General features: G+C 34.1%; 1 protein-coding gene across 3 annotated transcripts in view; it reads right to left on the reverse strand.

The window, feature by feature from the left end:
• The window catches only part of LOC145684073 (uncharacterized), a 166,686-nt gene that overhangs the window by 96,228 nt on the left and 56,820 nt on the right, over positions 1-13,638 (reverse strand). For all 3 annotated transcript variants that reach the window (XM_081755929.1, XM_081755928.1, XM_081755927.1), the window contains exon 7: positions 2,195-2,230. In XM_081755929.1, coding sequence (XP_081612055.1) covers positions 2,195-2,230 — 36 coding nt within the window. The remainder of the gene's footprint in view (positions 1-2,194; positions 2,231-13,638) is intronic.

Below are 13,638 nucleotides of genomic sequence, written 5' to 3' on the forward strand. Positions count from 1 at the left end.
TTTTCGTGAATGGTTTGAAACAATATTGCCTAAACTTGATCCTGGGTGTGTTATTGTAATGGATAATGCTTCATACCATAGCGTAAGTCTCGAACGACGTCCAAACTCCTCATGGAGAAAACAAGAAATAACTGAGTGGTTGACAGCAAAGAAAGTGTATTTCTCAGAGTCCGATGTTAAAGTTGAACTACTGAATAAAGCGCAAAGCATTGCTCTCAACAACGAAAACCTATATGTAGTAGACAGCATCGCAAAACAGACTGGGAGAATGAGGAGAGACTGCCCCCTACCACAGCAATTTGAACCCGATAGAAACTGTGTGGGCGTTTGTTAAGGGTCTTCTAACCAGAAACAATACCACGTTTAAGTTACGTGACGTTCGACTCCTGCTTGAAACTGCATTGACTCAAGTGGCACCAGGTATGTGGAAAAACAATATTTGTCATGTGCTGAGAGAAGAAGAGAAGATGTATAATCTGGACGAACTTTCTGACACCTTGGTGGATCGCCATGTAATGAACATAAACAACGAATCTGATGAACTTTCTGATGAAGACCTGCAAGTTACTGCGTTGAGTGATTGAGAAGAAACCTCAGAATAACGTCAGTAATTCATAATTATTTTATCTTTTATTTCATTTTATGTTGTTAATAACATTTACTTAGCGCTATTACTTAATTCCATTCAGTAGCGTAGGAATTAGGTGGTTCCGTCCCCCCGAAATTAAAATTAAGCCTAAAATCGCGTTTTTCATCCAACAATTTTCCGGGGGAGGAACCTCGGACACCCCTCCACGAAATTACCTTGTAGCTATGCTTGCTTTATAACATAGATATATCTTGCTTTTGAGATCGAGGAACGCACGGAAACAGAACAGCTGACCGAAGCAGAAATCTCGCCGAGAAGCACCTGCTTGACGCGGAGTGATACAAACTGTTTTCTTTATCTCAGGTGTGGTTCTTACGTTGAATACACTTTAGGTATGATTTTCACACTTTTGCAAGTTTTTAGAATTTTTTGTCCAACCTTTGTATATATATAATCAAAATGACCAATATCAGTGTCGAATTCAGTTTTCCGAGCCGCTGAGATGAACAATAACACTTCGGATACCGTACCCACAGCATGGGTGGGGAGGGGTATATATAAAAATCATCCCAAATGACCGATACCATAGAGAGTTTTAGCAATAGTAAAAAGTGACTGACTAACGGAATATGTTGCTACTTTTTCCAAATTTAACCCAGTAAAGCGGGTTATTTATGCTACTTGTGTATAAAAACTTTAAAACTGTTTATAAATACAATTGTGTAAAATAAAAACCAATGATTTATAGTGGTGGAACGCGCGAGTATCCATGTCACAAAAATCCCTGCGGGTATTCGAGGGTTAATATAGTCATAAAATCATCACTGGGAAGTGTCGATGAGAAAATGACGTTCTTGACACAAATCTCTTTCTTCCGACAGTTCTAAAAAATAAATGCATCATGGTACACAGTGACAGGTTATATAAACGTAGAACATAGAACATTCTTAAGTGCCACTACAGCGTACCAGTACGAAGAATGTAAATAGTAATCTGTAGAAAATTTTAGATCATTTATCCCATATAATCTCATCGTTATTGCAGACCAGTATACGTGATTTTAGTATGCTAACCAATGGTTCTATTCGTAGTAGTTAAACATTTATTGGATTCCACGGAAAGTGCAAGTTCAGATCTCAAACATTTCTAAACTACAAATATCTTGAACAACAGAGTTAATATTTGGAATAGTTTTTTATAAAGAAAGTACGAAATAATTGAGTTATTCATAAAATAATCAACATTATATCCTGTCTTATAGGAATGTATGCAGCACTGCCCGATTATTATAAAAGATGTTTATTATTTTCGAGGGCTCGTTAACTTTTGAAGAATTGAGTTTTCTTGAATAAACTATTAAATTATTTCAAAATTGATAGGTATTTGTTAGAAGGCTACTAAAATTGTTCTTAATATACTTGAAAGTAGATTGTGCCAGTAAGATCGAATGTGTCAATTGTTACAGTTTCTTATTAAAGTGGCATATGAAGTGTTATGGTTCGTTTCTTTACCCAAACAAATGCAGAATAACAAATTATTTTAATAGTTTCTGCTTATATTGCTATTTGTTACACGCTAAATTAAACATATACTTGTGATACTTACTTACTATCGTGTAATCTTCTTTTGGATCCTCAATATCTGTACGGGACAGAATAAACAGAATTGAGTTATTTCAAAGTAATTTAAATATTATTTCTAGAAGCAAAATGTTGCCACGACTTGGGCAAAGTGTATAAGAGAGACAAGTAAGTTTTCTAAGTAGCTCGTTGTAGTTAAGTGAGATTCCATATATGGAAATCTCATTTCAAGAAGTATGAATAAGCTTAGATCAACCTTATATGGAACTCAGCACTAAGAATTCTCAACTTTAAAAAACGCTGTATATCATGTAACAACTTTCCGAATGTTAGCATGGTGTAATAAATGAATTGGAAACACGTTTGGAACTAGGTCTTCAAGTTATCAAAGATCTTAAATTGAACATTATTGAACGAGCTATCAAGAACGAAAGCTTAGACTAATACAAAGTATCTTATCATAATGTAAAAGTACTGTGCTTGTGTGTGTGGTTTGCCATTCAACGTTGAGTATGAGTTAGTTGATACAATTGTGCACACATACTGACAATCGAGCAGTTCATCAGGCCATTTAACAGTATCACGATGTGACACATTTATATGTAGGTACGCCATAGATCGTATATCTTATTGACATCTATGTGTCGATGAAGAAAGCCTAAAGCATTATAAACTTCTCACATACGACAAGTTTAAAATTCGCTAATCAGATGGGTATAACTAGGAATAGTTTGTATGGAATTCCAGAAAAGCAGTATCATTTTCCCATGAACGTATAATGTGCCACGTTCGTCTTTCTTCAAAAATAGACAGTGGTGCTCTCAAATTAGTATCGCTTGGATTTACTTTAGAGGTATCGAATTTCAATTTTGTTATTGTAATGAACATACTTTATCAATTTGTATTGTTTAAAATTTTAATGGATGAATTGCAGCTAAGTATTAATGTGCGCATGGGTGATAATAAGTAGTAAGAAAACATCACAAATGAAAGTTGAGTCTTTCATGGTACTTTCGGACTTGATATGTGCACGGAGGTATGACTGTGAGCACGTATTCGGAAACAAATAAATCTTCCTCAGAAAGAAAGAAATATCTTCTATTTTGTTTCTAGTGATTACGTGACATATCGTATGTAATGTCGACAATATTGTATCGTTTTCCTACTCGACTTGTTCCGTACTCACGGAAAGGGATATTTGCATATGTGTGACGGGGCGTATCTCTTTATTTTTGCATTCATTTTTTTCTGATTCATTGGAGTACGTACCTAGTTTCTCATTGTCAAAAGTGGAAGTATTGAATAATTCATTTGGATCGGGCTTGGGAAAATTTTCAAAAACGTGGCGTGGGTGTTGTTGCTACGCTGGTATGCGTATACTCATACTCTTGGACGCCTATTGGGTGTAGAATCAAGATGAAACATGCCTTTTCCTCTTCATATTCTTCTCGTTGTGTATTAGCTGGTTATTTGAATTCCCCTAACACCCCAAGGACCCCTCTTGCAAAGTTAAGACCGGAAGAAACTCATAGCATTGGGTAGCTATTTTGGATCCCCACCCCAACTCTTTTTTAATCAGTGATCGAAGCTTCCCAATTGATTGGTCTTTTTCTCCTCGTCTTGTATTGGTTAACTATTTTGGACCCCCTTAGCTCTGTTACGAAGAGTATACTTATATATTGATTGGCGTTGGGTCCCCTGTAGTGTAGCATATGATATTTATGGTTCGAAGCTCTTCATTTCGAAGCACTATAATACTTTCAAGTGTTCAATGCTCTTCTCTCTCTTTCATCGAGAATTGAACTCGGATCCCCAACAATGTCCATAGCAATTCATAATGGTTTGAAGTCATAGGCTGGGAATCGTAAAGACTCCACTTTTTATTAGTTGCTGACAAGTAAACCTTACGTTTGGGTGAATCGAGTTGCTGACTGAGACACTTATGAGAAAGTAGTACTAAACTTGGTCAGTATTTCAGTGAAGTTATAGGTGCGAAGCTCCAGGGGTTTAGGAGATATAGCTACCAGGACATCACATGGAAGTACAGAATAGTCTTCATACAGTTGGAGGTAAAAGCTCTGTAAGACCTCTTGTAACGACAAAAGGTGAATAAAAAATATATGGGCACATATTAGGACTAGGGGGAAGTCATATAGTAAGGGTAGACTTGACGGCGGCCATCTTGAAATCCGCCATTTTGAATTAAGGTTAAGTTTTTAAAATAGGAATAGGGTCATGTGATACATGATTTAAGGCGCAAATTTAATCAGAAGAACAATGGTGACGTTAATTTTGATTTACGCGCAATTGGTAAAAAGTTACAGGGAAATTAAATATATTGTTGCAGCATATGTATTAGTCCTTTACCCCACCTTGTAAATTTTGTGTATAATAATTAAATAAAAAGCAGGTGGATAAATATTAGGTCTATGGTAAGAGTTGCCTTGATGGTGGCCATGTTCAAATCCGCCATTTTGAATCAGACAAAAGTTTTAAACAAAACGCATAACATTGACATCTTATTAATAGCAAATTTTACCATAAATCCAACGGTATAACAATTTTTGCTTTATCATTAACCAGCATTTGTTATCGTATAAACAAGTTGCTAATTTAAGGAAAAATGACCAAAGTGGAATTGAGTCATAATTGAACTTGGGTCTTTCTTCCAGAAAAATCCTCAATTAGTACAATCAATATGTAGTTCAGAAAAGAGTGCATGACTTGCACAAATGCTCTGCTCACAGTGAGCACACCTGACAAAGGCAATCGAGTTACACTTGACACATTTGTCGTTAACATGTCTGCCAAAGCAGTAGTCGTAAGGAGCGATCCATTTAATTTTGTGCTGGTTAATGATAAAGCAAAAATGGTTATACCGTTGGAGTTATGGTAAAAATTGCTATTGATAAGGTGTCACTGTTATGCGTTTTGTTTAAAACTTTTGTCTGATTCAAAATGGAGGATTTGAAGATGGCCGCCATCAAGGCAACTCTTACCATAGACCTAATATTTATCCACCTGTTTTTTATTTAATTGTTATTATTAACAAAATTTACAAGGTGGGGTAAAGGTTTAATACATATGCTGCAACAATATTTAATTTCCCTGTAACTTTTTACCAATTGCGCGTAAATCAAAATTAACGTCACCATTGTTCTTCTGATTAAATTTGCGCCTTAAATCATGTATCACATGACCCTATTCCTATTTTGAAAACTTAACCTTAATTCAAAATGGCGGATTTCAAGATGGCCGCCGTCAAGGATACCCTTACTATATGACTTCCACCTAGTCCAAATATGTATCCATATATTTTTTATTCACCTTTTGTCGTTACAAGAGGCCTTACAGAGCTTTTACCTCCAACTGTATGAAGAGTATTCTGTACTTCCATGTGATGTTCTGGTAGCTGTATCTCCTAAACCCCTGGAGCTTTGCACCTATAACCTCACTGAAATACTGACCACATTTAGTACTGCTTTCTCATATGTGTCTCAGTCAGCAACTCGATTCACCCAAACGCAAGGTTTACTTGTGAGATTGATATAATATTTCGTTGAAGCTATTTGGTTTATCTAATTTGTTGTTGGGATTCTCACGAATTCACTTGTAGGTGTTCATGGGAATAGGGTTTGTTTTCAGGCTGTCCTTTGATCGAATAGATATTAGTTGCTAAGGTGAATATCCCATTGCATTACTTTTTTCAAACGTATACAGCATTTGATATTGCATGTATGTTTGATTTCGTCTTCACATACAACATACTCACGTGCCACTGAAGATAGTGTAATGTAAAATAAGTTCGCGAAAACGCTGAACTATGTGTAATGTAAAGTAATTTTGTTGAAGGATAAGATTTACTGAAGATGATATTTGATACACCTATCGAATAATGTGTGTGAAGAAAGAAATGAGTTAACATTATAACTTTGTTTCAGACGTGGAACTGAATAAGTATATAAAATGTAGCAAGGGTGAAGTGAGGGGTTGCATTCACTTGGAAAATGTCATGTTTCTTGAGAACCTTCATCATAATAAGCTCTCTTTATCTTTTTCTTCAGATATGCTGTACTTTTTTATATAAGTGATCGTGTTGCTTCGCGATTGCGTTTACCTTTAATGTATATATAGAATTTATGAATTTTTTGTTGGTGTGTTTGCGAGTTATCGTATTTTTGCTGAGCTGCTTTTTGTATAGTCCAGTCGATATCCTTATCTGGTTCACAAAGAATGCTAACTAATAATGATCATCTAGTTCAGTTTGGTGTGCAATTGAACCGAACATGGTTTTATTAATAACGACATTACAATGCTATTTACCGCAAAATACTTCTAAACCAGACCTACGTTTGATAAGAGAGAGATGTAATCTTTCAGTTTAACGTCCCAGAAAATGTCCTTTTTCGCTAAGAGGACACATGGTTTAAAGTTCAATGCTCTCCCTACGGAAATCGCGGACCAGGTTCACCACATGTCCGTGCTAGCTATTAGACCAGCTTGGGAGGATAAAAGAACTTAGTAACAGAAAAGGGGGCAGATGGTACAGCGACAGAGCGCATACATTTGGTGTATGTGGTCCCTAATTTGACTCCCGAATATATTAGCTCATGGTGCCCTTAATGGGCATAATCGTAGGAAATTAAATAAATTTGTGGTTGACGACATCGTGTCCGTTGATTCTCATGGAGTACTTTCGCTTCATCTCATTATATCATTTCATTTACCTTAATCATCCCTTCATCTTAACCTAAAAGAGATATTCGTGAGACGCTAAACTGAAAGATTTCCCCTTTTCGTTGCACACTTGTTTTTCCCTTCAACGTTAATGACATTCTAGAATTTAGTCGTGTTTCTGTTCTTTGGTTAGCTTTGGAAATTTACATTTTTATAAAAATAAAGGAAACGGAAAGTCGTCTTAGACGTTCCTTAAGTAGAATTACTTCGAACAGGAAATCTTAATTCTGTGGCGAGGGCACGTCCGTCATGATATAGTTCATTATCGAGACGAGATAGAATACTTTGAGAAGCAAAAACAGACGAGACTTTTACAAAAAATTATGAGGAGGTTGGACTGAATTTATTAATGTTGGACTGAACCCCATATAAAAGTTACACATAAGGCTTCACTCTGTTAGTACTGTTCTAAATTAAGGCTATAATGTTCATCAACAATTGGATGGTACTCGTTAAATCATGTAATATGGCAACCCGACTTGGAAGCACAAGACATGACATACAAATTTTGCCTTCCATTGTACATTTCTATAGTACTCTCAGTATGGCTACATATACTTTCTAGATAATAAAACATGAAGTTCGTAGACTCGATGAATCGCTACTTCACTAACTACGATCTCATTACAATCCTTCATATAATTCTACATTTAATCTTGTTTTCCTCAATAATTACTTATCACTACGCCTCGGAAATCGATCCCAGGATCAACCTATAATGCATAATTGTTCGATAGAATGTCCACATCGGAAATCGATCTCAGGACCAAAGTTTTGAATAAATAGACTGAAAGAATGAAGGATAATACAGGAAACGAAAGAAGAGCGTTTACTTTGCTATTAGAGATATTTGTTCCGCCTCTCTTTAAGGAAATGAAAAACAAACTGTCTTCCCAGCTTTCATTTCACAAAGTATGTATGAAAATGAATTTGAAGATGTCAGGAACATGGTAGCTCAGTACTAGAGTGCTCGCCTATGCCATTAGAGATTTGTGAAAGTATTTTCTTCTTGTTTCATTCGAGGATTTGCAATCAAGGGAAAAAAGTTTCTTGTTTCATTTGAATTGCGAAAAGTTTTTTTTAGCTTGATAACGGTACCGAACATTCATATTTAGGTATGGGTACGATACGTTCCCTGTATAAAAGTAGTTTAATTCAAAGTATTGTTTTTTGGGCATATTCGTGGCATTAAAGTAAAAGATTTCATTTTAATTTCGAATCAAATAAGCAACCATTTAAAATTATACTTTTATCTCTCATATCAAAGATAGGAATGCTCCCTATATATATATTTAGTTAGAAACATTAACAATCTTATTTCGAGTGGTTTTAGATCACGGTCCTCACGTGTCACTAAAACTTATGATTAGGATAATATTTAGATTTCTGGCCTTTTCGAATCGTACATCAAGTTGTAGTCCATGTACTACTAGTCTAGGTGCTCAGTATAATAATAAGGGCGTCAAGGTATCTCTCTTTGTTTCAGGGCATTCTCATAGTTCGTGAAGAAAAATTTATTACTTTTTGATTCATTTAAACATATGTTAATTAGTTTAAATAGCTTTTCTCAGTATTTCAAATTCTGTAAGAAAGTTATACATTGTTTCCCACATAATCGAATTGTGTGCCTTCCTCAAGTTAATAAATAATTGATATGCTTGTATATAACATTAGCACTTTTTTAGCTGTAAAATTAATGTAATTCTTTGTACCCATGATGAACAAATTCTCTCATTACACTATTCGTTAACTTCCTTAGTTGTAAATTTCATTATTTATGCAATTCAGCTTGTTTCGTTTGCAATTTACTTCCTATGTGATCCAGCAAATGATCTTTGATCGTGTGATTTCTTAAGACATCATGTTCTCACAATATGCTTAGGAAAATTGAGCTTGAAATTTCAATCCTGTGTGAATGTGTTAAGTTTTGTGTCTCACGCAAGAGAGTCCTTTATTATTTCCTCAGAGAGATAAGAAAGGTATCCTTTGCATTCTTAAAACAATGAGAACAAGCTTATTTAGTGGTCATACATATAGAATACGTCTTCGAAAGTGAACATATTATCTATTACTTAAAGATGACAGAGTCAATGAATTTATTAACCAAACTTAATGCACCATCGTTAGTATCTTTTACAAAATTACAAGACTAAGAAATTAATAAAACCTATCGTGTTGTAGATTGCAAATTAATTACAACCTTATATGGAAAGAAGGTTTGTGTGACATTTGAAGCAGGACGAAAAGTGATTCTACCAGGACGATTTACTGAAAAAGTAGAAGCAGATCATGGTGCATTGTTATCATATTTGCAAAGTGGAAGCGTGTGTTTAATATACAAAGGAAAAAAGATTAATTTAACGGGCCATAGCATGCACGATATTTAATTCACTGAGTTGGCCACATCGTAAGTGTATGGGCATGTACATGATTACCTCTTTCTTCCTCCTATCAAGTGTTCTCATACAAACATGAGTGTATAGTGACATTATTCTGTACTGTTCAGCTATTGGAGTAACATGTCCATGAGTATTTGTACATCGACTATGGTAACTAAGAAAGAGTGTTTGTTGTTAAATGCTCAATATGGACCATGTTCAATGAAAAGAAAATTAATTTGTATTGGTCTGGATAGTGATACATTTGAGTCAGTAATTCGTATTAGTAAAGGATTTGTGTTTGGAGTGAAGATAAATTTGTCGGAGTGGGAAAAACTTGTACTTTTGATCCCATTTGTTACGGACTATTTAATTCGGAAGTGGAAATTACATCTATAAATTTTGTTGGACGAAATAATGAACTGCTGATGCGAAACTTAATAGATGAAAAAATAGTATTGTTAGAGAAAAAAGAAACACCTCATGCTCCTCGAAACATTGAGTAATTAAATTCAAGCGAATGGTTTCATTTCTTGGAAATATCGCCGTGTATTGAGCATGCTGTAAAAAAGAATAAACTTTGCATTGATGCGGTACGTGAATATTTTCATTTGTGTACAGAGACTATTCGCATTCATGCAGAATCGCAAATTCTTGCATGTGCTGGACTAGAGGGTATTCATAGATGTGTGGATGAACAAAGTATTATTAGTGAAATGAACATTCGTTTTCCGAATATATCTCTTGCTTTAAAGAAGGACGGTGATTTAAACATCGATGTTGAAAGATTAAAATTGGAAATGAAAAAATTATGTAAACAAAAAATATAGAAGCAGATCAGGATTCAAACACAGCCATGGTGGGGAAAACTGATACTCAACCTTTGGAGGATATCGATGAAATGGATATGTATTGATAAAAAAGAGGAAGAAAAATATTTTTCAGTGATTACAATGAAAGTGATATATTTTATAACATAAATTGAGTGAAAAGAGCATGTGAAGAATGTCTCACTACCTGAAAATAATATGCATTATCAGGTGTACTATTGCATTAGTGAAATGGAGCACGCAAAGAAAGAAAACATATTTTTCAGTCTAGTGATTTTAATAAGAGTGATATATTTTATACATTTCTGAAAATGTATCATTCATTAGTTCAGTAATATTTTACGTTGTATGAAAAAATCGTATTTGAATTCATTATTATGACAAGAAAAATATTTTTTCAGTGTACGGATTTTAGTGAAAGTGATACATTTTATACATTTCTGAAAATGTGACATTCATTAGATCAGTAATATTTTATATTGTATGAAAAATCGTATTTGAATTCATTATTACTAGTATCTAATTTAAGTATACTCTTTTCTTGAATTTGAAAACTATAAGATTTAAATTAATTAATTAATGAAATGCTTATTACGTTTACAACATGATCATACTTTACTATTCATGTTCATCATTCCTAAAATACAAACCCATAACGTATGATTTGATTGTGTTGATTTGTGGTCTACTATTGCTAATTAACGTTGAATCCAAATCTCAGCAGTTCTCAGACGAAGTCGAACCGTGGATCTCTTGACTTTCTGATGGACAAAGAACGTGCTTGTGTGTTTTCTCGGAGTTCTTCCGTTTCCCGTTCGTTTCATCATTTCATTCATTTCTCATCATCACCGTCTCCTTTAGCCTAACCGGCATAATCGTAGGACGTAGAGATTTTATTTCATCTCATTTCATTTTAGGATTGAATATTATCATCATATAGCAACAACGGTAAGACATAAGACAAATTGCAATGTTAAGTGAAACTTGCTTGAAGTATGTTATTTATAGTTGAAATTACAAAGTATTAATTTTTACAACTTTCAGTTCGTTTAGAGGATTAACATGTGTGGAGGTCGTTGCTTCAATCCTTACTCAAGTAAATTTGTGATGAAGAGCATCGTGTTTGTAGTGGGTTTTCTATTAGTGCTCCCGAAAGGTTTCTACGTCCATTAATAGTGTGTTCACATTTGTTTCTTCTCTTTTTAAATTGTATAAGAAAGAGAATGTACTTAAAGTGATACGCAAACTACGCGAAACATAGGACTTTTAAAAATAACTAACTTGTTTGGTGATGTGTAATGCATACCATTATCAGTTATAGTGAACTTTATTTGTAACGCATTGACTGACCTTTGTTACTACTGTGATGCCACACGTGCCTCAAGCGATATGAAGAATATGTCGAAAATAATAACAATAATAATAATGTATGCACTATCTGCTTGCTTGCTTTATTGATTGTACTATCTATACACGTTTCTCGGTGACTTTGATTTGGTAGATAGTTTGTATAAAAGGGTTTTGAAATTAAATATTTTTTTTAAAAGTAAAAAAATCACCCTGCATTTTCTCAGGGTGGTAATAATGACTTCTTGAGAAGTTTTGCAGGGTACACCAGAGCTCATCATCCACTATAGAAAAGTAATTACTTTCAAAACGAAAGTCTACCAATAAAAGAATCGATTGACTTCATTAAAAGTTTGAAATCCACTTGTAAAGACAAACATCAACAAGAAGTGAGAAGCGAAAAAAATATGAAACGTGACGTTCTCACATCAAGTGACGTAATGTTGAATAACAAAAGATAACTTATGTCTAAAGAAACAAAAACATTAACCTATCCTATATACAGAATATAACTTACATTCTAGAAAATGGAGTCGCAAAAACCAACGCTGGTATATTGCTTGTATGTACAAATTTCTGATTCATTATCAAGAAAATATTACATTAAAACGTATTCTATTCTAAACTAAGCGTAATATACCATACACTTACGAAGGACCACGATCCCTGGGTTGCGGGTTCGATTTTGGATGAGAAATCATTAAATATTTTAAGACATTAAGTTAATTCGGTCCTTTCTGTCGTGAAAACGAAAATCAATGCGAAGTGCTATATACGTAAAATTTTTTTTCATGCAAGGATATATGCTGCAAAAACCCAAACCAAAACCCAAACAATATTACTGTTTTTTATTTTCATCATCATTACAATATTCAATCCTCGGTATGTGCACAATGGCATATGACAAACAACATATTTGCGGTACGGAAAGCGACACTAAGACAAACTTAATTCAACTCTAGATCATGAAGTATCAAATTCGATCCCAGTTCCTGGCAAATACTAAAATGTTTAGCAAAGAAGCAAGGTAAAATGTGGATAAAATGATCAAGCAAATTATGTTTGTACAGAATATATACCTTTATTCAATCCTCAGTATGCACCCTAGTCTCTATTGTCATCCGCAAACAACATATGTACGGTACAGAAAGCTAAACGAAATTCCAATCTAACGAACATGAACTTCCGAGGGGAGTATTGACCCTAAGATCATGAGTTCGGTTCCGCTGATGTGGAAGTCAGTCGAAAATGTTTATACATATTCCATACACTTACGAACAATCAACTGTCTTGCGTTCGATTCCGGTAACAGAGCTTTCAAAATGAAAGCATATTTAGTGTCCGGGTTAGATTCTTGGTGAGAAATGAAAAATATTTTAAGAGATTAAGTTAATTCGTTCTTTTCTGTCGTGAAACGAAAATCAATGCGAAGTGTTATATACATGAAATTCTTTTTTTTCATTTAAGGACTAATTCAACTCTAAATCGTGAAGTACTAAATTCGATCCCATCTCCAACCAAAATGGATTTTTGTGTACAGAAAATTTATATTGTAAATTAACAAAGGTACAATCAAGGCTAGTTGTCTGCTTCACTTTTCACTCCCCCAAAATAATATTAATAATAATAATAATAATAATAATAATAATAATAATAATAATATAAATAATAATAATGTGATGCTGTATTTTTAATATATTTTTGTTTGTTATTTACGGTCTAAGTTCGATTTCCGTTGAAAGTAAAATATATAATATTTTTTACGTTTTAATATCACATTGTTCAGGATCAGATAGTTCAATTATACATACACAAATCATTAACTCATCTTTCCTAAGCTCGATTAACGTAATTTCGTACTTGGTCTATCTGCAAAAGTGATATATATTTATATTTCGAAGCTTTCTTTAAAATACAAATCTGATCTGTATGCGGGCACTGAGGCTCAGTGACAGAGTGCTCACACCAAGTTGGATTAATTTTATGATAAACAACATCGTGTTCATAGTTTCTCTCTCGGAGCGTTCGATTATACATACAATCTTTAACACATCTTTCCTAAGTTCGATTAACGTAATTTCATACTTGGTCTATCTGAAAAACTGACTTTGAATACTAATTAACGCATCTTTACTTGCATGTGGAGGGTCCGGGTTCAATTCTCGATGAAAGAGAGA

The sequence above is a fragment of the Thermobia domestica genome, chromosome 4, assembly GCF_964235325.1.
Source record: "Thermobia domestica chromosome 4, izTheDome1.hap1.1, whole genome shotgun sequence".
In the NCBI taxonomy this organism is placed as follows: domain Eukaryota; kingdom Metazoa; phylum Arthropoda; class Insecta; order Zygentoma; family Lepismatidae; genus Thermobia; species Thermobia domestica.